Source organism: Hemibagrus wyckioides, linkage group LG06 (genome assembly GCF_019097595.1).
Source record: "Hemibagrus wyckioides isolate EC202008001 linkage group LG06, SWU_Hwy_1.0, whole genome shotgun sequence".
Lineage (NCBI taxonomy): Eukaryota > Metazoa > Chordata > Actinopteri > Siluriformes > Bagridae > Hemibagrus > Hemibagrus wyckioides.
In genome coordinates, this window is record NC_080715.1 from 24,830,328 (window position 1) to 24,857,216 (window position 26,889).

Genomic DNA, 26,889 nt, shown 5'->3' on the forward strand with positions numbered 1-26,889 from the left:
TGAAAATCCTCCTTATGTCATAAACAGATAACGAGCCAGTGCCATTTCCTATGGATGTTAATTGGTATAGCTGATAATCTGAGAGAAATTACAATTGATCATTAAAAGAAACATTGATTGATTTAGATTCTTTGCAAAATAGAAAAAATACAAAGACAAGATATACTGAAACATTCGCATGTGCATTTCTGCTCACACTTAATGCCACAATAAGATGACCATAGATTTATCATTAATGCAACATTTATTTATTTAAAAATAAAGACCTATAGGTCAATACATATTCTCTATAGAGAATATGTATTGCATTGTATTGAATATGTGTGGCATACTGGTTAAAGTACTCTAAAGTTTTACTTGGATATTTTTTCATGTTTGCATGTGGGTCTCCTAGATGCTGTCACTTGCTTTGTACTGAATAATAATCCTTTGAATAATACACTTGCACATATTAGCTTACAGGTTTAATGCCTTTATTTATCGACAAATTTTTATCCGATGATTTAATGAATATGATCATGTCCTACAAATGTCACTGTTGTGCAAAAATGATCAATTCTGTGAAAGAAACAGTCAGAAATTCTTACATTGACATTAAAGCTGGGTTTGAGTGTGTGACTGTTGAGCCCTTTAGAGACGTCAGCCACATGATCAGCTGAGTGCAGCATGCTAACAGCCTGTATCAAGCTTGCACTGGCTGAAGTAATGTGAGTGATGTCACCCAGACCATCAGCTGCCTGTCACCTCTGATCACTACGCATTAGATCACACAGTCCTTCTCCATTACTAATTTACACACACACACACACCCACACACACAGTCTCTCTCTCTCTCTCTCTCTCTCTCTCTCTCTCACACACACACACACACCTAAACCTGGGCAGTTGGACATATGATGCATTTCAATAATTTGTAAATCACAATTTCTAATTTCTGACTTCTAAGTACAAGAAGCCTGAACTCTGAGTTCAGCAAGTGAAATTAAATCAACATGTCTTTGTACAGTATCAGCAGCAAAGTAACAACTCTTTAAAATACTTAAAGTAAATTTAATATACTTGTACATACAAGTATTTAGATCAGTACAGTTTAGATCAATCAACATCCAGACATATTCACTTATCACTTATTAAATAAAAGACAAGCATGGACTTTGAAAATGGCCTCATCCCCAACTTCAAATGACTGCTTCTGAGGTCATTCAAGTGCAGAAGACACTAAATAATATTCTATATATAGATACATACAAGCTTTTAAGTTAAATTTTAAGGCTATCTAATTAATGAGCTAAAGTTGACATAGCTGTATTTTACACACTGTAGGGGGCTGAGTGCGTCTGTATATGGTGCGCAGGAGGATTCAGGACATCCCATCACTGGGGCCCTCAGGCAGATGGTGCCAGTTTCATTCTGAAAACATGGTTATCTCTGCCAAAATACGTACACACACACACACACACCTTTGGCATGACCCCAAAACATGTCAGTTAATGTCAAAAATGTACAACACACACACACACACACTTTGCATCACTATATTTATAGGAGTTTCCTTTAAATGTTTCATGTTTCTTAAACACAGTTTGGTTTACATCGAACCATGATCTTAACCCTTTGTCTTAATCAGTTTTTATTTCACGAAGTAAAAGTTGGATCTGACCTCATGATTTTAATTTGATATTCATATCACATATAGGACAAAGTAAATGGGTCAAATATGAATATGTTTTGCATTGTATAACATAAGTAGTAGTATAAATACTAGTATGTAGTTTCACATAAAAATCAGATACCTTTACTGTGTCAGTGATATAGAAACAGAATAAAAATTCCTGAATGCAAAAGAACAACAAATCCTGAATAAAGCATGCAATTTCCATCCTTTCAAGAGTGTTTTGCAGAGGTAAGAGACTGACATAACAGTATTATCTGATAACTGGGGACTTGATTTGGTAGGGAATGATTTATTAAATCCTATATTATGATACTATATGCTGGAAGTATGAATGATAAGAATTTAATGAAAATTATCTATTATATATTTCAAAGACATCCTCAGTCTGAAATTGTGTGAGAAACCTTTCAATTACTAGAATAAGGGCATTAATAAATATTATATTAATTACATTTTGTCTACAGTAATGCCAATGCTATAATTATTCTCTAACTCAGTGGAAAAGTGTGGAACACAAAACTTCCTGCTTCAGTCTTTCTTTCGTCCACCATAAAGTGCAAGATTGCAAGATTGCAGGATATAATGTAAAGTAATGTTGTAGGATAGTCTTTTATCCTTTTCTGGTCCAGGCAATATACCATTTACTGTTTTGTTAGCACTTATGTGGCTCTAGCTTATATTTTCTCTCTTTCACTTTTGGCACTTTGCCTGGCTGTTTACTGCAGTAATGGTGTCCTCCAGGTCTGCAGTCTCTCCCCTAGGTCTCCCTCTACCCCTCCCCACCCTGTCTGCATGCTGAGCGGACTGTGTCGAGCTGTCAGCCCCTGGCTGCGGCCTGCTCCCGGATGCTTGCAAGAGTGTGTGTGTGTGTGTGGATATGGGTGTGGGTGTGCGTGTGTGTGTGTGCAAGGGGGCAGAGGTGTAACAGCTCAAGTCGTACAGGGTGTCTGTGTGCCCTGCCGTCGCCGGCCGAAAAAGAGGACAGATTGGCTTTCCAGCTGTCCGACTGAAGGCCCCGCAAGACCCCTTACTGAGGCTACCACATGCCTTGATATCATACACATTTACACACACACACACACGCACACACACACACACACACAGACACAGGAAACACATACAGGCATACACACAGCATTAAACAGACAAACCTTGCTTATACTTCCACCTTTAATACCAAACATACAAAGTTAAAGCACACGCACAAACACACACACACACACACACACACTCCAATTCCTAACTGTAACATATTCATTTCAGTCACACACACATACGTGCCTGTGCCAAGTGTGCCAAACTGTGCTACGACCTTTGTTTTTACCCATGGGGCAATAAACAGACCGCAGTCAACCTGCTCTTAAAATACACACAACACACTCACACACACACACACACACACACACACACACACAGAGTATGATGGATTATGCATACACAAATATACAAACTATTTACTGTTGTCATTATACTACTACTAATAATAATGTAATAATGTGATTAATAAAACAATAATAATAACTGAGAGTGATGTTATTATATTTTGTGAAACAAACAGACAAGTCTTTGAATTTGCAATATATATAGATCAGGCATAATATTATGACCACCTGCCTAATATTGTGTTGGTCCCCCTTTTGCTGCCAAAACAGCCCTGACCAGCCTTTGATCGTCATGTGAATCAGTGAGCCTTGGCCGCCCATGACCCTGTTGCCGGTTCACTACTGTTCCTTCCTTGGACCACTTTTGGTAGATACTGACCACTGCAGACCGGGAACACCACACAAGAGCTGCAGTTTTGGAGATGCTCTGATCCAGTCATCCAACCATCATAATTTGGCCCTTGTCAAACTCACACAAATCCTTACGTTTGCCCATTTTTCATGCTTCTAACACATCAACTTTGAGGACAAAATGTTCACTTGCTGATTAATATCTGCAATTGATAATCTGCACTGATAATAATCAGTGTTATTCACTTCACCTGTCACTGCTCATAATGTTATGCCTGATCCGTGTATAAAAGTATACCTAACGGCCAGCTGGAAAACAAATTTACAGTATCTCTGAAGAATCATTTGAGCAGTCTTTTAAGTGTCAGGATGGACGAGTGGTCCAAGGCGCCAGACTCAAGGGTTGAACCTTCCACTTCTGTCAGGAAAACTTTACTTAATTTTCTCTCTCTCTATAGCGAGTTGTGCTATTTACAGTGGCTGAGGTGTTATGGCTCCTTGCAGTTCAGGAGTTCAAATCTTAATACTGCCAAACTGCTATGGTTGTCTCCTTGAGTCCCTTAATCTTCAGCTCAATTGCGGCCTGCATCAAGTAGCCCAGTGTGTTGGATTATTTGTAATTTTATACTATTTAAAATATTACAATACTTTTCTGAGTTTACAGCAAATGTTTACAGCTGTTTATTTACTAGTAAAATATTTGGCAACCACATAGCCCGTAAATTACTGTAAAATTGTCAGTATTTTTTTTCAGTGTTTAGTATAAAATTAGTATTTAATGATTAAATTGGCAAAGAGTTTGCATCTGGCAAGGAAGTGTGCAAATATAGACGGAAAGCAGACATAAAAGTTGTCATGAAGAGCTTGAGAATGTCTCAAGAATGTCTGTAATCAGAAAGTGTAAAAATGTAAAAAATAAAAGTAAAAAAAAAAAATAAATGAATAAATAAATGAATGAATAAATAAATTAATTAAATAAAGTTTGTTTACATGTTCATCTAAATAAAAAAGAAAAACCTCTGCTATGATTGTTGCTCAGCTGATCATAAGACCTGTGCTGTGGTCAGGATCTGTGTTATATACAGCTGCTTTATATTCTTTACAGTGCAGAAACACTTATTCTCAGAGCACTTAGACACATATTGGGGACTGTAGGCTACTTGTGAAACTTTATGCACTACAAAACTGGATAATTGAATTTCACTGTTTGATTCTTTGCTATATTAGATGGAGGCTGAGAAGGATTTTATGTTTACAATACCATCTCGCTTCATTAGCTAAATGAAGACAATTTACACACGCTTTCACACCTCCACTTTACCCTATGGACAACCCTTTGCTGTGTATTCAAATTCATATTGAATATTTTCTTGATTTAAACTGAATTTCACCATATGTTTATGCATTTCATCTACTCTGTTATTAGAATTGACAACTCAAAACATAAAGACCTTTGCTAAATCAATGAACAGCAACATAAATTAGCACAAGTACCATTTCCCCACTTGTTCATAAATAGACACATAATTAACCATGTTTTCGCAGTCAGGTTCCACCACCAGTCCCCTTTTCCCACTGCTGCACATTATAATTCCCAGTTTGGCCTTGTTAGCTACTCTATTCTACAATACCTCTCATAGTCTCCTAACCTGGGAATGCCTATTCCCAACACTGCCTGTTAGCTACACTGTCACAGCATGGTTCCTCATTGGCCCCTGGTGACTTTCCTGTTTTTATGTGTGTGTGTGTGTGTGTATGTGTGTGTGTGTGTGTGAGGATAGTGGTGTCTGGGAAGGATTGGGGGGGCAAAGAGAATATGTGTGTAGCTGTGAGGTGCGTGAGATAGTCTTTTGGGGCAGATAAGATAAGGCCAGTCTGTCTGTGGACAGGCTGTTCCCAAGTTGTGACAGTAAGCAGTGCATTATGATCACAATTAGACAGAGGCAATCAGACGAGATGGACCATACCCTGTAAAATATTCAAATTTGAAGAAAAATGAGCTGTGAAAAGAAAAACAATAAACTTATATAAGTAGTATAGTAGATCAAATATAACTGCAGAAAAATTATGAAAAATGATCTAAATCTCAAAGACTAAATATTGACTCTTGTATCAGGAGTTTGGGAGGCTAAGACATCTCTAAATGGTGTATTACTCTGAAGCCAATACAGTAATGTCATTAAGTGGCAATTAGTTTTGCAGCAAGAAACAAACAAGATATTCTGTAAAGGCACTAGAGAGAGATGAGACATGAGCCAGTAGAGTTCAGGTGCTATGATAACGAAGACACAATTAAAAATTGTGCTGCATGTCCCCTTTGCAGAACCCATGGGAGAAAGAGAGAGACCTAAGAATGAAAAGGAGAGAGAGAGATGCCACCTATGGCTCATTAGAGGTCTAGAAATGGGCATCAAAACACAGTAGGTAATAATCGAGGAGGATTTAACAAGATTACAATGTAACAGTGGTTCAAGAGACCCCACAGTTCTTTGTTCATCGTTCTCACCCATCATACCAAGAACGCCAGAAATTATTTTTCAGTCCTAAAAGCAGTGATAAAATAACACTCCACGTCTGCAGACCACCTTCCTCTGACCTACTTCCCCCCCTTGTATGTTGCATTGTGGTGTGTTTGCAGGCCAGTGAATGCACAAGCCTCCTCCTTTTTCAGGGGCCACTGGGGGAACCGGGTCCTCCAATACAGACCTCCAAACAAACAGCACAACAGTTTGAGCAGAAAGGGGTGCGAGTCGGAGAGCTGGCCGTGACAGCATGGTGTCCGCACACTACCGCCATTGTAGGCGCTCACATGCCGTATTGTGCCGCACGACATCATCGCTTCACAGCAGCTGTTGCTGATGGAGGCGGGCGCCATAGTCAGCCGCAATGTATTGAGTAACGCTCGGGCACGAGGCGCATGTTTTTGTATGCTCACTTTGTGTGTGTGTGTGTGTATATGCGTGGAGGGAGCCTCTTTTAGACTGTCTGATTAAATGGTGCCATGTTCTGATTCAATCATACAACAATTCACTGATTATGTTGTACTTGCCCATGTAATGTTAAATGAAACACATGATGGGCAACTACTTTACCCCATATGTTCCCCCTAGTGTGCGGTGACTATTTAATACTTGTAAAGAAAGAAAAATACAAAACCCTGGATTTATGTAATTATTAATTATAATTAATTAATGTTCAGTGAATAAATTGAAATAATGAAGATAAGACTAAAGACTAAGTACATAATTGTTATGTCTTTAAAATACAAAACACTGGTCTAAAACATTTTATTTAAAAAAAAAAATCACCCTGTAATCTGCTGAAATAATACAATGTGAAATTATTTACACTCAGATCACTCATGTCAGCCACTTTTAAACATTTTATTCAAAGTTATTTCAAGAATTTACATAATGTTTAAAAAATACTGGTCAGTTCTGAATAGTGTATGTATTGCTTGGGCTGTATTCGTAATTGTAAAAGACTTGTTTTGTTTAGTCAATTCATTAAGAACAAGGCAATCATAATAAACGCTAGCTTAAGATTTAGCAAATGTTTGCTGACTATTAGTTGTTTCTATTTAGATGTTTTAGCTGTTTCAATTTTTTTTGTCACATAAACAACCATACACACTACAACATAAAAAAGCACATACTCACTCAGTGAAATGTTTTTTGTTTTTTTTGTTTTTTTACGGCCGTGTCATTAAAGTAGACTAAAACAGAATAGGATAGAATAAAAATAGAGTTTCAATAAAAATAGAAATAGAATTACCTGCACCTGTTTTAGCTGTTAGATGCTATTTAGATTAGATAAGCTATGCAAAGGAAGATTTGTGGCTAGAAAAATAGGGGTCATTATAATATATGCCATGAAATTAGGCAAGGAATCACATGGACACATTTATTTGTAATTAAAAATAGCTTTCAAACAGATACAAAAGTCTTCTCTAACACACATTTGTAATGTATTTGCCCACAAAAGAGTTTTTCTATTTTCTGAAGATCAGGTAGCTACAGGTCACAGGTATCCTCCCTGTTTTTATCCTCCATCCTTCATTCTCTCCTCTTTTCTTCCATCACCAGCGCTTAATTGCTTGTAAATGTCATAGCCACTGAGTTGCCAATTTTCTTCTGCTAAATGAACCCATGTTGCACACCTCCTCCACTCTCTCTCTCTCTCTCTCTCTCTCTCTCTCTCACACACACATACACACACACACACACACACACACACACATACACACACATACACACACACAAACCACATTCAAACCAGTGGCTAAATTAACTCTCTTGTGCCGAGTCAGAGCAGTTCATTAGTGGAGGTAAACACCCCGAGATTTAGAATTAGAATTTAAGCACAGAATCACACCTAACAACATTTATACTGGATGTGCATGTATACATATATGTGTGTGTGTGGACATACAGGGTCACTGGGGAAATTAAGCCCTGTAGACTTGGTGTCTTGCCTTGTTATTGTTGCAATTGAGTGTATGTGTAGCAGTGAGCCATCCAACCCCAAACTCCTCGTCCTCCATTGTCATAATAAATTCTTCATTGTTACACATTTCCAGCACTGATGTTCGGTGATTTATTAGTCAATATCTGTAGAGAGGATCAGATTACCAAAAGTCACTAGTTGTATCTTTGACTTTGTTCACACAGCAGAGTAAATCTGGTTTATTTATTTATTTTTTTAAATCTGCATCACACACGACTAGAGACCAACTGTGAATGAAAATTCTCAAAATTTTTCATACTGTTGTTATATTTGCTCACATATCCACACTGGTTGCTATATTAATGATATCATTGTGTGTTTGCAGAGCAGTAACAAATAATTTTAGACATATACTGTAAGTGGATTAAGCAGTGTGAAAACCTGGGAAAACCCTTCACATAGTGAAATTTTGACATTTCCAACTAGATATTGTCCTGAAATCTACAGGCTTTTTTGAACTTTCTGAATTTTTCATTTATCTCAACTGCAAGTTATGGCATTTGGTGTGGTTACTCCAAAAATCAAAAGAAATGAGATAAATTGCATTTGAAGATATCCTGACTGCAGCACAGGAACATTTTGGCAAGTTGTTTCTGATTACAAACAAATTTGATTAGGCTTATGTCAGTTACACTTTGTAATTTCACCACCTTATTCAAATTGTGACATTTACTATGTAAGGAAAGGTGTTTAGATAGATTTTCCCACTGCATTTGTTACACCTTCTCCTTATGTTTGAATTCTCCACTAAAGATAACATCAGTACACAAAACTAGCCACAAAACTAATAAAAAATATTGCATGTTCTCTCCAATCACATGAGGTTTAAAATCCTGGGCTGGTATTTTTTCTGAGACATAAAAACACCACATCTTTTAGAACTTTTGAGCTTGCAGTCACACAAGCATACAACTGGATTCACAAACATATAATTTGCTGAAACAATCATTATTAATATAATATAATGTAAATATTAATATGATAGTTAATAGAAATATGTGGATCTAATCTAGATGTATTTAATAAATAGCAAATCTTTTTAGAACCATATTATTAATCGTACATCTAAAAGCACACTAAGGTTATTTGGCTCTCATTTCAACATTATCTAATGCACGTGTTAGTATATCCAAGTAAATTTCAGATTAACTTACTTTTATTGTACTTCTTTCAGAGGAAACTATAGTATACTTCAATATTTTTAAGTGTAACTGACAATGTAAAAATTGTGCCATAGATTAAGTTTTACACAAAGTCTTGAAGGTATTCTGAAAAAAAAAAGGTTTAATGTAAAATTGTGGGTCACTGCGGCATTGCTCCAGGCCCCAACCAGGTTTTTTTTTTTTTTGTCATGTTGATCTATTTGTCTCAGATTTTCCACATTTTATCAAATGCAAATGACAAAAGAAATGCAGACAAAAAAGACTAAATTTGATTTTACTGGTCAAAAGGAGACATGTGTCTAGAAATAAAATTCACTTAGACAGAAAATATTTCTTGCTTAAATCAGATGTCCCAAAATTGAATTTATCTGAATGACTGAATCTGTTTCAGCTTCTGCGCATGATGTCTTAACTGGATCATTGACCCATGTCCATAAAGACTGTTTGTCAACTGTGTGCGGTCTGAAGCATTCTGTGTGATGTAAGGACGAGACAGAGGAGCTCTGTTTAGTTTAGTCCTGTCAAGTCTCAAAAGTGGAAGATTTGTGTATGGATGTGTGTGTTTTCCAGCAGGTTCTCCCATACACACAGCTGTGAACAGGGTGTGAGGGGACCAAAAGCCCCAGACTGCACCACACGTCCCCCTGGCAACAAGACACCACCTGCACCCGTATGCGTGCACACACACACACACACACACACCAATTCAGAATGAGCATCTTAGTGATGGAGGGCTCAAAAAAGCAGTATGTGAGGACTGTCTGACAGCTATTTCTCTCTCTCTCTTTCTTTCTTGTCCTTGTCTGTCTTTCCTCCTCACATGCCATCTCTTCTCTGTTCTCCTTCACACAGAGGCCTCTCTCTTCTCCAATAGCTCTTCAATACTCTACTGTCAGCCTCGCTGTATGGTGACCAGATCTTATTGTGCTTCCCACAAACAGTTTGTGTGTGTGTGTGTGTGTGTGTGTTAGAGAAAGAGAGTGATAAGAAGAGCCCTAAGTATCTATGATATCACCGCACGAGGTGGACATGCCCTCTTTTGTTCTGGGCCTCTGGCGAAACTTCAAGCTGAGATGTAATAGTTTGTGCTGTCAGGTGCATGTGGGTGTTTGTGTGTGTGTGTGTGTTTGTGTGTGAGTCAGTGCCATAACACAATGTTTGTACTGTGGGAGTTTGTAGACAGATGGTTGTCTGCCTAGTCCACTGTGGCAGCAATACATCATCTCTCAAAAACTTTTCTTCTGACTTACTCTTGTCTGGAGCTTAAATTGCAGTAAACTGGGATGATTCTTAATTAACACAAATGTCATAGACCTGTTATAACTGTAGATGTAACCGTTATTGAAGTGATAATGAGAATAATTTAAAAGACCTTCATTTAAAGTGACAACATAGTGATAGAGGACGTAGCCACTTACAACTCTTCTAATTTTAACCGAATTTTATGAGTGTATTTAAAACAGATCAAATTCAAAGTAATTCAAACCCTCACAGCCTCACAGAAAAATTTCCACATACAACATACAGGTATCTGCAGTATCTTATATTTAGTAAATAATATCATCCCTGCACAGGTATATGTTGCAGAGCAACATATCAAACTTTCACTCTGTGTGCCATATTCTGGGTTAACATATTTTAACCAAGCTTATATTTAATCTTATTCAAATAGCACAGTGGTAGAGGTTACCACTATGCTATTTGAATAAGATTAATATATAATAAATTAATTTAGCTCACTTTATGCAGAAAGGTTGTGCTTTTCACGGTGTCTGCGCTTAGAAACAGATGATATTAGTCCATTTTAAGGAAAATTAGATCCTCCAGACCAATAGATAGCGTATAGTTAATGTCTAATGCATTTATTTATTTATTTATCTATGTATTTTTTAATGCTTATGTTTAGAATACAGAATGGCTGACACACAAAAAAAAATTCAACAAATCAGAAGAAATCATTGTATTCTCTCTGTAATCTTTGTATGATCTTTGTGTGAAAACCTGAAGAACTTATGATCTAAAAATGATCCATTTGGAAATCCTGATACTGTATGATATCCATGTTACTGTAACATATAAAATTAGTTTCATAAACCTTTTAAGTTTAATCAGTTTAATGCTGTAAAGCACAACAGTTTTACACCTGAAGCTAGCTTCACTCAGTATGCTAAAAAATGAGGTAAAAATTATTGTTTTATTCCAAGACTTACTTACAGTGCATGATATGTTTCTATGCAGTTTATGCTTGTGATATTATGACATTCAGCATATAGAACATGCTGAAGATAAGTTTTCTGTTCCTCTAGGTTGATTAATACACATGTGATGGGTAAGAGTAGCATTCATATGGATTGTTACAAAATTGGGTAACATGGAAAAATGAAAAAATGTTAGTTTTAAGAAAAAAATAATGAATTTATAACCTTTATTAGGAAGCATTTTCTAAAACATTCACCTGATTGGTGTAACTTCAACCTGAGAAAGTATGTGCATGATTCCTTGTTCTGTAAAGAATGCACTTTTATTTATATAAAGAAATAATGTTTGCTATATAACCTTCTCTCTTTCGATGAAACGTGATCCATGATGCCTATTGTATTTACAGTGTTGGTATCTTGGTTTATATTTCTGTCTTTGTATTTTTAAGTTGCCGAGCCTCTCACAATCTGGTCTATATTCTTTGGCTTGTTCATTAAGCTGTATTCCAGCAATTATACCTTCTTTAATATTCATACTCTGTTTATCATTCCAGGACAATCTGTTTGTGTGTGTGTGTGTGTGTGTGTTTCACACCTGTGTGAGACCCTCGCTGTGCTACAAGCCTCCCTGCACAGAGACACAACACCAGTAAACACACATCAGTGTCCCTCAGCAGGAGAGGACAAACAGAGAGAGTACGAGAAAATGAATGAAAGAAAGAGAGAGAGATATTAAATAACACTTCAATCATATTGAATTCATCACAGGACAATGACATGCAGTAAGGTTTCACAAGTTCTTTCTATTACTGTTGTATGGAAAAAACAAAAACTCAATGCAGCGTTAGTCATTTAATTTTTGTTTATTATTTTTTAACTATTTTCTCTCTCTCTCTCTCTCTCTCTCTCTCTCTCTCTCACACACACACACACAAACTCTCTTTCTGTCTATCTCTCTGGTTTTGGGTCAACTCCAACTCTCTGACGCTTTCTGTCAGTATGCTAATGCATGTAAATGAGGCTCCAGGCGAGCCAAGCGGCACCTGACCTGCAGAGACCGGGAGTGACCTGTGTGTGTGTTGCTGTGTGTATGAGTGTGTGTGTGTGTGTGAGAGAGAGAGAAATAGAGAAAGAAAAGAGAGAGAGAGAGTGACCATACCCCGTCTAACAGAGTGCACTTTGTAACCCACACCACCCTTTTTGCTCAGAGTCTTGCGTATGCATAAGGACATCAAGACACCTACCACATTCTGTGCCTTTCACCTAAGCATGGCAACAATGCAGTAATTGTACGTGAAGGTCAGAATTGATTACCTAGTTATGGAAACTGACTACAAATGAACAGTTCCACAGATTGTTTTTTAGAAATTATTAATTGCTTTTCTTTTTAAAGAAGGCATTGCTGCATATTAAACACATATACTATGTGAATTATGATTTTTAGGTTGACACCAGACACCAGACACTAAGCACTATATACTGTATATATTTTGTGTTTTTTTGGGAGAAATAACAAATATAAAAAAACAGGACTTTTAACAGTTCACTTTTCCACATGCATGAAGAATCACTACATGATCTTACAAAACTCACAAACATGATCCTGACAGATGGTCAACTCTTAATCATAAAATATAAAAAAGTAAACAGCCATTAAGATAAAATATGTAATGTTATGTAGGAATGTAAGGAGGCTCTACATCTGACCAGTCTGATGCTACATTCAAACATACACAGATTGTATCGCTGCATGTCAGCAAAAAGTATAGGCCGAATAATATATTGCCATAGAATAATGCTCATCAGTCGATGATGCACCTAGCTTTACTGCTGACAACAAATCAGTTTTTGGCCTCTAAAAGGAAAGATTTGTGTTTAAAATTCAGCGGTGAATATCTGCATCATATCATAGAAGATGAAGGAAAAGCAGTGTGTGCTCTTTGCCATATATAATGTATGCTCTTTAATCTTCACTCCCATTGGTAGTTGCTGCACCAAGTCACTATATATTTACATAAAGTTAAACTATTCTTAACTTTATAGTGTCGCTGGTCAAGCCGACATCTAGTCACAACTGGACTCTGTCACTTTAGTAGCTGGAAATTGACAGCTCTCGTTGACAATTAATGATCTTTGGTCAAGGCAAGTTGCTGTGTCTGCAAACATAGAAGAAATTTAATGGTTGGATGTATTATTTTTGCTGTTGTATATCAAAGCCATCAATAGAAATGCCAGTAACTTTATTATCAGCTCTTTGATAGTTTTGAAAATGATTTTTATGGATATGCTATAACATGATTGCCTAATTATTTTTAAATGTTAACACAAATGCATGTCCAGAAAATGTAATAGAAAATAAAAGAAAAACACATAATGTTTAGACTGTACTTGTCCTGACAGTTATGTCATTTCCTGATACAGCTGTGCAATTCAGAAATGGTTTTACTGTATTCTTCATATTCAGATTTTACAAGTATTTTATTAACCAAAAATCGATTGTTAGTGAAAGAGTCAAACACGAGAAAAAAGGCATTGTGTCGTTTATTCGTTTTAAAAAACCCTGTGTCTCTTACAGGTAGAGATTGATAACCATCATTGATTTCTTTAAATGCCTGTAAACGAATTATTACACATGTTAATTAAGTCGCTATAACCACTTTAAAACAATTCAGTCTATCTTGTCTATACAAATGTGCAGCCACGCCATAATTTGTAAAGTTGGGAGTAATTTACATTGTGGCCCAGTTAAAGAGGACGGCCGCATTTATGAATTCTGCTGAGCATCATGCTTTGACCCTGCCGGCTGGTTTTGGCATTCCAGCAGGCTGGAGAAGAGAAGGTCTGACCCTGCTCCTCTCATCTTTCTCTTTCTCTCTCTCTCTCTCTCTCTCTCTCTCTTTGTCCTCCCTCACTTTCCCTCTTTCCCTCCCTGCAACTGCCCTTGGGCCGCTGTGTCTTCAGGTTTGTGCTGGTCAGCACAACGTCTGTCTGCCTTCTGGCTGAGTTCTGCTGTCAGTACAACTCCAGAGGGTGTGTGTGTGTGTGTGTGTGTGTGTGTAGTTTGGCACTGATGTCAGTTTGCCCCAGAAGAGAAAAGAGGTGTACATGTTTGGGAAGGGCGGAGGTGGGGGAATGGTGGAGTGTGAAAGAAGGTTGAAGTAAAGTGGCTCCAGTCCAGACCTTGTCTATAAATGACACACTCACACACAGAAACCGTTTGCCCTTTGCTGTCTCCATCTCTGATGTGCACCAGAGTGCACCAGGGAGAACGAGGAGGGCAGGACAGCATCACTCACACTTACAGCATCACTCGTTCACACAAACATGTCCTCACTAACACACACTCATACACTTCACTCGTGTCCTTTAAAATAATAATGATTATAATAAAACAATTTAGGTTTTAGATTAAAAAAATTACTAATTAAAACTACAAATGTGGTAATAATAATAATAATAATAATAATAATAATAATAATAATAATAATAGAAATCATTAGAAAATAGTACAGTTTCATAAAACATTTTGACATGAAAATTTACTAATTGACTAAATTGTCTACCCAAAATTACAGATATTTTTTCCCCCACTTTTTAATAATCATATAAAAATCTAGCTTTTTGTGCTAAAATTTCACTTAAGAAATAGAAATCACAAATACTTCATTTTTATTATTTATTTTAGGTTATGTTTAATTAAACTATGTCAGTAAAATCCATGTGTATATTTTCTGAACTGTATAACAGGCAAAATGTAAGATGCATTAATTAAATTTTAAATTAGAAATGCTGAAATTTGTACAATGATAACAGAGCAGAAAATATCTCACACTTATATAAGTTATATAAGCTATTTATGTACAAAAAAAACACCCTACCTGTTTAGATAAAATGACATAAAAAAAATATATGCATTTGCACTGACTAATCTATTTACCTAGCTTATTATTACAGTAAAAAATGTGACTTCTTGTCTTATGGTGTGTAGACACACACAAACACACACACTAACTGTTTACGATGCTCTCAAGTACTGTATTGTGCCTTTCTCCTACCGGTACTTATTGTATTTACTTAGCTCTTATAGTGAAGTGAGATATATAGCTAATGCTGTTTGGGAATCACTTGTAGGGAAGTGAGATAGATGGTGTTTGCTAGGCTGAGTTCTTTATTTCTCTCTCTTTCTCTCTCTAGACCCTATTAATGAGATGGACCTCTAGGGTAAGCTCTTGGGGATTGGTTCATTATGTGTTTTAGCCTAAGCAAAACTCTTCTGCTGTTCTCAAATTGGTACAGTTTATGGTGACAGGCTTATGTAATACTGAGTCACTGATCATTACTGACATTTCAGGTGCAACTGAAATAATAATTTGATCAACCTTTCATGAATGTTATGATATTGACAACGATTTGTGACATTCCTTATATTAATACATTGCAACCTCATAAAATATGCCTCTCTACTTCATGTTTTCTTTTCTAATACAGTATGCATTTCCAGTGAAGTATAGCTTACAGCTAATGATAGCAAATAAAATGGAATGCTTGAAGGAAAGGATCTATGTTTAAAAAAGCTCTAAAGTTCAACAAATTAAAATGAGTGTATTTTGTTAAAAAAAAAAAAAAAGCAAAGAAGCAACTGAACAAGACATTAATAGTTAATACTAATAGATGACTATTTTAAACAAGCTCCATTAGCACCTATTAAAAAGATGTTTGTAAATTTGTAAATATAAGTGAGAGCTTTGCTCCCTATAAATAAATTGCACTAGGAACATACGGCTAATCATTACTAAATTTGCATTTAACAAGCTAACTGTGACTTGTATATGGAATGTTCTGAGAGTAAAATGTAGCCGATGAGGCTGTATTGTCTTAGTAATTTTACAAGACCCTAAAACTGGATTAGGAATTTGGTGATAAAATTTTGTCATCCTAACTCTGTCCCTGTAGAATGTCTACCCAAGCAGCACTAACTGTGAAAAACTAACCCGTCTAGAGGAGCACAAAGGCCAGCTAACCCTTGCTCAGTGTCTTCCAACACACACACACACACACACACACATACACACACACACATACACACAGACTCCCCACGATGTGGCGGCGGGTTGACAAGCCTGTCTGCCAAACAACTCAATTAAGCAGAAAAGAAGGGGAAGAAAAGCCGAGAGAGAACAGAGGAGTGAGAGAAGGGGAGCGAAAGAAAGCGGCCTGTTCCCTGTCAGCTGCACGGCCAGGGTGAAAGGGGGCTCGCCGAGAGAAAAGAGTGGAGCATGGAAGAAAAGGGAGAGTGAGAATAGAGGCCAAGCTCTGTGATGTGTTAACTGGCATTGCTGCCCTCGGGCAATCTCAGGGAAACAGGTCAAACTGGGAGCCACAGGTCATTGCCACGCCAACAGAGACACCCAGGCTGGAAAGTGTGTTAGTAAGTGTGCGTGTGTTTGCTCTTCTCTTCACGTTAGCTGGGTTAACTGTGCCAGAATGGACACAAGAAAAGTGTGTGTGTTTGCTTTCCTCTCCACATAGTAGACAGTTTGAACACTGAAACACTTAAGAATCTCATTATAATATTCAAGCACATTTTAAATTATGCTTTGAATGACATAAAGATTTAAATAATTGGCACTATTGATGCTTATGATGTTAAGGCATGTGGATTAGGTTTATTAACAATAACAACATTTGTCTTCAATCCATCCAATGTGATTTACAAAACAAGAGATTTAATATATTCACAATTCTGAATTAATTTTAGTTTTAAGCCAGTTTATTTCCATGCTATACTTCGATCCACAGGGGAAACTGGGTTATAAAAACTGGTTTTGGAAATCTGAGTGTGTGTGTCTGTTAGAACTGGGAGCAAAGTGGAGGGTAAATGACACGGGTCATAACTAGTTCCAGTATAGTGCATGTACTGGGTTGAGCTGTGCTGTGGTCAGGAATTTAAGGGTGGGGTGGGGTGGGGGGGGGGGCTTTACAGGAGGTGCTAAGTTAAAGAGATAAATAAGAGGGGTGGGAAACAAACAGGGCCTGCAGGTCCACCCTCCTCCTCCTTCTCCTCCCCCCTTACTATTCACATGCTCAAATTTATTGCTCAGCATTTCCTATCCCCGAGACTCCCCACGTTGTATCCAATGACTCTGAGAAAAGGTGGAAAGATAGTCAGAGGGGAAGAGAGGAGAGAACGGAGGGAAAGAAAAAATCACAGCTATAAGACTAGCTTTTTCAACAAAAAGAAGATGAAGAAGGAGAGGCTTTATTACAGTACAGAAAAAAGAAAAGCTTAGAAAAAGAGGAGAGGATTCCCAACCTACACTGTCAATAGGACTTATCTCCAGAAAAGGCTTAAATCTGGCTTAATCTGTGAGTCGTTCAACAGCCCTCTAAGAAATTGCTAATCAAGATAATCTATTTTAAAGAAATACATTCACTTTTGGTGCCTTTCCCTCTTCTACATGTATGTGTTAGCGGTGATATATCGAAGACTTTCTCATCCTGTTTGAGGCAGTGGGAGGTTGGAGATTTTACTGAAGTAACGAAAGAAAGAATCCAAGGCTAGAGATATAAATCTTCAAAATGCCCAGCGGCTCTGAAAGGAGGAGTGGATGCCTTCTCACACTCATTCTTTCACCCAAAAGCCAAACGATGGATGGCCCTCAATTAGTCTTCAACTACGTGCACACACACATTTACAAAGTTAAACCAAACGTGAATTGACGTAAAATAGTTGTAAATAATCCAGAACAATAAATAAACCTATGCATTTTTACGATACTGCATTAAAAATCTGCATGACATATGAAGTTATTGCAAACCAATTATGAACATGCTCAGTTATTAAAACATCTGAAAAGCCTGGATGGGCTCTGCCTTTTTCATTAAAAAATATTTTGTTGTGTTGAAGGTCAATTATGATTGGACCGAAGGTGTTCATTATTGATACTAATATATCTCCAATATATCTCAATATTAATGCACTCTTTCTAATGTTATCATTTCTGTAGTTGCAACTCACACAGAAAGTTGTATGGTTGAATTCCATGAATGAATCAAACCCTTTTGACCCTTTTGTAATATATGATACACTTATATTATTATGATATACAATAAACAGGCAGTCAGTCATATATAAGTAAGCTACCAATGACATATTGGCATTGGCCCTGTTCTACTGTCTCCTGCCTGCTTGTCTTTGTTTTGGCTGAATTGAGCATTGCTTGGGAGTTAAAGCCAGAACACAAAGAAAGAGAGCGAAGACCTCTACATCCCTCAGACAATAAAGCTCTGCATCATCAGAACGAGAGACAGGTCTGAGTTGAATAAGAGAGTAAAACTTAAAGCAATCCAAATCAGGACAGCTATATGTAAATATAAAGGAGCACAAGTTAATGTGTATCTATGTGAGTCCTTGCAAGAACTGAGGTTTCAAGTCGGAATCTTTGATCTTTCACACTTCTTAGCCACCCCCTCCTTCTTGTCCCTTGTAAGAAAATAAAGCTCTATTAGGCCTAATCTTGCTTAATGACATCTATCTCACTCTTTGTCTCACCCTATGGGTAACAGGCTCCCTCCATTCAGCTTGCTGCCCTCTTTTACTTGCTGGTCTGAGATAATCCCCCTCTCACCACTGGGCCAATTATTCCTACTATTTTATCATCATTATTATGATTATGATCAGCATTATCATGCACACTGCCCTTGTCCCAGAGCTGGGACTGTCTTCGCTTTCACCGCTGCCTCCTTTTCTATTCTGAGTGAAAAGAGGGCTGCTCTTTACCACTGGGGTGCTAGACGTCAGAGTCTTGGGTGCTTATTTCTAGTTTCACAGAGCGAACTCTTTTGATGGAAACACATTTTCTGGGCGTTTGAACGTATTGTGAGGAGAGTGTAATGAGTAATGAGTATGCAGCACACCAGCCCAGCTAAACGGCCCTTTACCTCTCCAAGTAAGGGATGAAGGAGGGAGGGGAGCAACAGAAGGAGTGTGCAGCAATTATGGGGGCAGGTTTTGATGTTGGGGTTTTATTTAGAAGGACTGAATGGAGGTTTGAGGTGGGATAAAGAAGTAAGACTGGGGGTTAGAAGACGGTTATAGTGTTCCTGTAAGCTGCACCTCCTTATTGCATGAAGAGGGTTGTAGTAATTATTTCAACCTGCTAGGTCTTGCATTCACTTATATGAGGATAACACACACACACACACAATGAAATGGGCACAAAAAGAGGATGGAGGAAATTGTACAATATTGAAAAGACTATAGTGGATATCTACGGTGTTATTTAGCTCTATACTTCAGGAGTACACACATACACACAAAAATACATACACACATCTTTCTTCAGCAACTTTTATTGTATTAGAAAGAGGATAATCATAATCAAGTTCATAAAAAGCTGCCATTTTTGCATCTTTGCATATTTAACTAACTGTCAGATTTTGGATCTATTACAGTTCAATTCTGAAGCAAGTATATTTTGTCAAAATGTTTATAATATTATTTTACTGAGTTTCAGATTCAGAAAAAACTATTTTTCACAAAATAAAAGTTGAAAAAAGATAAGAAAAAAATAAGAAAAAAGTCAACAGGAAAGTCAATATGAAAACCAGAAAAAGAGAGAATAACTAACTTGCTTGTATAATAACATTTGTTTTTTTTCAAATGAGCAATTATTGTCATTCACTCATAAGTTTTTGAAAATTATTTCTGGAAGCGAGATGTAGGAGTTGAATGCACCACTCTGGGTCCCCGACACACTCGACAGGGGCAGAGTGGTGTCCCTGCCACTCCCCGTGAACCCCATGGTGTAGACTCCTCCGGGGCCAGAGCACTATTCAGTGGCAATGAAGAACACTGGGTCAGTCCAAGTGACTGTTCTGGTGAACTGAGCAAGAGCTGTCCTGGCCCAGTCAGAAATGGCCACCCTCCTGTCAGGAGCAGGTGCGGTACAGTCCCTCCGATGCTGACCTCACCTAGCAGCCGCCTCATCTCCTGGAGGGAGGAGCCAAGGAGCAGGATGTAGTTGCGAGCCAAGACCAGCGTGGAGATCTTGGAAAGACGGCGGCCATTCGGAGAAGCTCCAAGTGGTAGATAAGGGTGTTGCAGCCCTCCTCCTGCAGCCAAGGATGAGGTTGGGGAGGAAGAGTATGGTACCATTACCTCCCGCAAAGCATCCATGGCCAAGTTTAGGTCTTGCATTCTCTTTCTCTCACGGCTGTTGATTTTCCGTCTTAGTTCCTGCTGCTCTTCCAGGCTGAGCTCTCGAGGAAATTTAGGGTGTCTCTGCGGGCTATGAAGACTCCCAGAACTACTACCTGATCCTCCTGCTCCTGTAACCATTCCTGATCTGGGCATGAGCTCATGAAAAGTGCCCTCTCCCTGTCCCTTGCACCTGAAACTTGACACAGGCTGCATGTTTCTGAAGTCTCAAAGGCTCAAACCTACACTTGCACCACAAACCGATGATCTGCTCACTAAAGTCAGATGCACATCTAGATCACAGCAAGAGATCCAGGAGAGTCTAAGTCAATCCGGGAAAGCAATAACTCTTGATCCTTAAACACTTCCTCTTAGATTAATCCAATAACGTTTTGAGAACTTACCCTCCAGTGAAGCAGTTTCTGAAGTCCATACTCATCCACTGAGTAGCCAGTTAAAAAAATACTGTATCAATGAATAAAATATAGGAATCTAAGACAAATAAAATATGATCCTCCAAGATGATATCCTTTAGCTGATCTTTTAGTGCTAGAATGACAGTTATCCTAGTAGACTTCTTTGTCACGCAGTCTCTATCTGGCTGAACCACACTCTCTCAGAGCATAGGGAGCAAATGAGGAAGAGAAGACACAGGTAATGAGCTAATGCTGTAATTAACTCGTCTTCTCCCCCTCTCCTCTGAAGGCAAAAAGCTACAAAACAGTTGCATCCTCTATTTTGACATTCTGTCTATGATCCTGCCCCTTAAGGGAAGTTACAAAGAGAGAGAACGAGTGAATGATGACATGTTCAAAACAAGGAAATGAAGGAAGTGTTTTTGAAATGAAAGGATGGGAATGGTGAGGAGGTTATAGCAAATGGTTTGAGCAACCGGTGCTGTCTGACTGGTGAATGGTATTATGGCATCCACACACACACTTTTACACATGAGCAGAGACAGGAACTGCATTAAAAGAGCAATCACCATGCCAGGCACCTGCAGAGCAACAGAACACAACCTGCCTGTATTATATAGATGTGTGTGTGGGGGGCTGTGTGTTTTTCTACAATCTAACCTATAAAAGCCAGCCTGTGATGGATTAGAGCTGGGTGTTTGTCCGCTGTGTGTGTTTTGTGTGTGAGCGTGTGTGTGTGTGTGTGTGTGTGTGTATATACATGTCTGTGTGTGCGTCTATGAAAAGAAACAGAAACAGAAAGAAGGAGCGAGGGACAGGCCAGAAAGGGACACCTGCACTGCCACAGAGACAGAGAGAGGAGATGAAAAAGAGGGGCAAAGAAAGAACCTGGTGTCCACCCACAACAACGTCCCCCCCTTCCACTCTCTCCATCCTTCCTTCCAGCTTGCGGGGGCTGAATGGGGTGGTGTGGGGGGATCACATCCGTACCCCTGCCCCCAGCATCCACTGCTCCCCTTTATCACCAGGCTGCTGTGGGTTAGGGCCCGTTGGAGCCAGACAGGGACATGAGGGCCGTCTTTGTGGGGTTCTCGGTGTGCTCCGGCTGGGCCAAGCTGGCCAGCCAGGCCTGGGTTTCTGGAGCTGCACCTGGAGCTTCAATCAGCTCATTCACACCAAGCCTGTTTCCTGTGGACACTATTAAACATTACAGCATGCCTGGATGAGCAGGGCACTGCTGGCTGGTCTTAAACAGACAAGTGCATTTATAAATCTAATCCCTAGCAGACGTGCACACATTTTTTTTAAACTATTCAAAACGGATATCCTCTGTATATTACCTTCCAGAACAATGTGCTTGATAGCTTCCACACCTTTAAGTTTATTTGCCAAGTCGAAACTGAAATTGATATTTTAATTCATTTGCTACTTGTTTTAGTTTTTTAGCACATAATTAAAAAAAATGTTGGCTGGATGGTGTGTAGCGCTGAAAATGTTCTCATACAAACCTTCCATTTATTGGTCACATATATGGGCTAGGGAAAAATTATATGAACCATTGCCAGAAGAGTGTAGAAGCTATCAAAGCTACTCAAACACGGAGAACACAGAGCCAGTAAAACATAAATTGCTATATAATTATTATAAATAATCTGTTTAAAAATTGTGTATGAGTCCACCATTTATTTTATTTAGTGGTCTAGTTATGCAGAATGCATCATATGTATGTAGCACTACATCATCTGTCTAAGTAGACCATACCAAGGACATACCAGGATTTGACTGAAATGGCCTAAACCCTGCATATATAAAGATCACAAGAGAACACAAAAACACAAGAGAAACTAATTCTATCTATTCTATTTAGACCATTTAAGTCCATAGGCAGCTATTTTAATTGCTAAAATAGCTCTATTGCTAAAGTGAGTGTAAATCTCACTTTAACAGGATAATTGCAGAACAAATTAATTATGCTGGCAGCATTTACCCATTGAAGGATTCTGAATGTGGCACAGTCCAGCAGCAAGATTTACACCAACTTCTAAAAAACTGGCTATGGAATTTGGCTAATGATGCCCTGCATATGGCTGCAAAAATGCTATGCTGCCAGTTCTGTCAGCTTAATTACTCCATACAAGCAAATGCACAAACAAACAAACAAACAACCAGCCTCACAGAAGTTCTGTGAAGTTTGACAGTTAATGCAAACTCCCTTTCCTACCATCTGAAAGGTCAAAACAGATAACACACGGAAATCAACAACAAGGAAACAGAGAACGTCTGTTTCCATATTCATAGCTAGGACACAGACGTTTCGGAGCGTCTGCTAAATGCCGGCTGCACTCACTCACCCGCCGGCTGCTGGGCCCTCGCCAGCTTGTGGCCACACGGTGTGCTGTACTGAGCTGTCCTGTGCACCAGATAACCTGCATAAAGCAAAGTTCTAATGAGAAGTTAACAGATGTCAACAACTATGTTCTCTCATTTCCAGCTCTATAGGGAGACAGGTGCAGAGACACACCACAGGGCCTCTAAGTCAGACGGTTGATTCAGACACAAAGCAAATAAAAAAAGACCCTTCAATCGAGGGAGAAAGGGTAGAGATTGGGGAAAAGAGTATGTGAGTGATGGGGACAACATCAGATCTATGGAAATTTAGTTTGCTATGTGGCTTCAGGCTCAGGGCCATAGCTATGAGAAGTTTACAAGCTGTTAATAGAGCGGAACCAATGGGTTGAAGGCTGGGCATTGTGCCTCTCAGCATGCTGTGGGAAATGTTGGCCTGGGCAGAGCTGGAGCCTACTCAGATGGAGAAGGAGCCAGGGAGGGATGACCTGTGGGTCTTTTGTCCCCATGGCCGAAGCACAGTCGTCACAGCAGATCCCAAATCAAAAACTTGCTGTCACACACTCACAGTTAGTCATAGCCTGCTGAGGACACACTGATTAGAGCTGTCACTAACTACTCAGTGACAGCTGCTGGACGTGTCATATTTCACTAATGAGAGCTCTCACTCAAGGAACATGTGCATCTTACAACTGAGCTTGAGCATCAACACTGGTGGACACTGTTTGGAAGACAAGACTATGTACTACTTTAATGATTCATCTTCTTCTTGAGTGCAGACATAATATATCTTGCCCGGCAAAGTATCTACTTCTTATAAACTTATAGGTCAAAACATTTCACAAAGGTTTGGTATTTTAAGTTCTTTTATACTATCCATATGGAGAGATCAAAAAGTTATCCCCAGGCAGACTGCTTTTTCATCCAGACTCCGACAGTGATGAATCTTTGCCTGACACTGACATCTTTAACACAGCCGCAAAGTAATCACACAGGGCCCTGGTCAACCCTGTATCTTCTAATAAAGTTTCTCGTTTGCATTTGTGTGTGTATGTGCATGGCAGTTTACTCCCACACTCTGTGCAAAGGGGGCAAGAGGAAGGTTAGGGAGGTAAAAGAAGAGTGAAAGATATGATGGATGAGAAGGGCTGGTCTACAGATGAGCGAACAAGCATTAAGAGACAGATGGAAATAAAGAATAGACACTTGAACAGAAAACACACTGGCAAAGGAATGCACCATTGAAAAAGGCAATTCAACAAGAAAAGGAAAACCGGAACCATACCATGCCCATAACCAAGGTCATGAGGAAATAGGCGGAGAGTTACTTAGGACGAAGTGATTCGGCACACTTTGTCAAAATTCCAAAATATTATTGATATTATACAGCATGATTTTATTGCCATTTGTATATCCATCTCCATCACAGCTGTATACTGATCAAGTCACAGTAACCAGTGCTTTGAACTATGTAAGGAGATCATTAGCTGGGTGGATGGTGAAGACAGCATGGTGTGATGAGTCTCAAGTTCTCAGACACTGATCAGGATTAATGAAAAGAAATTAAGATAAATTATGGACAAGCAAAGGGAGATGCTTTACAATTTTGGGCTCTGCTGTCATTCAAGCATCCATGAAGAAGCCCTCACAGACATAAATAAAGAGAGGCTGTATTTTACAAATTGTTCAACAATAAATCATGATAAACTTTGTGGATTGAGAAACAGGGTAAATTATTTTCTTTAAAACCGTCAACCCAACTACTGTTCTGTTGCAAACTCTATTATTAACACTAATAGCAGTTGCTCTCTTATCTCTGTGTAATCACCAGAATATCATCAAATTAACATTTTACTAAAGTTGATAGCTATCATATACACTATATTGCCAAAAGTATTCCCTCACCCATCCAAATAATCAGAATCAGGTGTTCCAATCACTTCCATGGCCAAAGGTGTATAAAATCAAGCACCTAGGCATGCAGACTGTTTTTACAAACATTTGTGAAAGAATGGGTCGCTCTCAGGAGCTCAGTGAATTCCAGCGTGGAACTGTGATAGGATGCCACCTGTGCAACAAATCCAGTCGTGAAATTTCCTCGCTCCTAAATATTCCACAGTCAACTGTCAGCTGTATTATAAGAACGTGGAAGTGTTTGGGAACGACAGCAACTCAGCCACGAAGTGGTAGGCCACGTAAACTGACGGAGCGGGGTCAGCGGATGCTGAGGCGCATAGTGCGAAGAGGTCGCCAACTTTCTGCAGAGTCAATCGCTACAGACCTCCAAACTTCATGTGGCCTTCAGATTAGCTCAAGAACAGTGCGCAGAGAGCTTCATGGAATGGGTTTCCATGGCCGAGCAGCTGCATCCAAGCCATACATCACCAAGTGCAATGCAAAGCGTCGGATGCAGTGGTGTAAAGCACGCCGCCACTGGACTCTAGAGCAGTGGAGACGCGTTCTCTGGAGTGACGAATCGCGCTTCTCCATCTGGCAATCTGATGGACGAGTCTGGGTTTGGCGGTTGCCAGGAGAACGGTACTTGTCTGACTGCATTGTGCCAAGTGTAAAGTTTGGTGGAGGGGGGATTATGGTGTGGGGTTGTTTTTCAGGAGCTGGGCTTGGCCCCTTAGTTCCAGTGAAAGGAACTCTGAATGCTTCAGCATACCAAGACATTTTGGACAATTCCATGCTCCCAACTTTGTGGGAATAGTTTGGAGCTGGTCCCTTCCTCTTCCAACATGACTGTGCACCAGTGCACAAAGCAAGGTCCATAAAGACATGGATGACAGAGTCTGGTGTGGATGAACTTGACTGGCCTGCACAGAGTCCTGACCTCAACCCGATAGAACACCTTTGGGATGAATTAGAGCGGAGACTGAGAGCCAGGCCTTCTCGTCCAACATCAGTGTGTGACCTCACAAATGCGCTTCTGGAAGAATGGTCAAAAATTCCCATAAACACACTCCTAAACCTTGTGGACAGCCTTCCCAGAAGAGTTGAAGCTGTTATAGCTGCAAAGGGTGGACCGACGTCATATTGAACCCTATGGATTAGGAATGGGATGTCACTTAAGTTCATATGCGAGTCAAGACAGGTGAGCGAATACTTTTGGCAATATAGTGTATACATTAACTTTTTTCCAATGAGCACTGAACTGGAATGGAAAGACTGAAGCTGCTTAATAATAAACTTCATGCAAGCAAGCTCAAACATTTGTGGTAGCACTACTCTTTATTTCCCAGTTTATTATTATACACTAAAATTTATTTATGGTATATGTTGTGGATGTGTATATAACTAAAATAATATTAAAAATAATACTGCAAATAATATTCAGCCATTTAATCATTAAAGAAATTCTTTAAAGACATATAGTGATGATCAGCATGACCAATATGCAAACAACCAGACTAATAATTTGTAAAATACTTGCCATATAATCAATATAACGCAATACCATATTTTAAATAAAGAGTTCTTCCAAAATTAAGAACTTTTAATTTCACTGATTCATTTATTTCACTGGAATTAGACACTAAATCTAACTGTGTATTTGCATGGCCTTTCTCTTTGGGTCAGATTTTTTTTTAATTCTGTGAAATATTATGTTGTTACCCTTCCTTAATTAAAAGCATATTAAATATACGTTC

The 26,889-nt window shown here is 38.7% G+C and overlaps 1 protein-coding gene across 1 annotated transcript; it reads right to left on the reverse strand.

The window, feature by feature from the left end:
- Positions 1 to 19,677: 19,677 nt before the first annotated feature.
- On the reverse strand, positions 19,678 to 21,407 carry olig1 (oligodendrocyte transcription factor 1). The gene has a single exon (XM_058393118.1). The coding sequence runs from the start codon at positions 20,688 to 20,690 to the stop codon at positions 19,977 to 19,979; it is 714 nt and encodes a 237-aa protein (XP_058249101.1). The 5' UTR covers positions 20,691 to 21,407; the 3' UTR covers positions 19,678 to 19,976.
- Positions 21,408 to 26,889: the final 5,482 nt, after the last annotated feature.

Excerpts from the sequence above, each read along its gene's own strand:
- olig1 (XM_058393118.1), bottom strand. The coding sequence starts at position 20,690 with ATGCAGCCTGTGTCAAGTTTCAGGTGCAAGGGACAGGGAGAGGGCACT.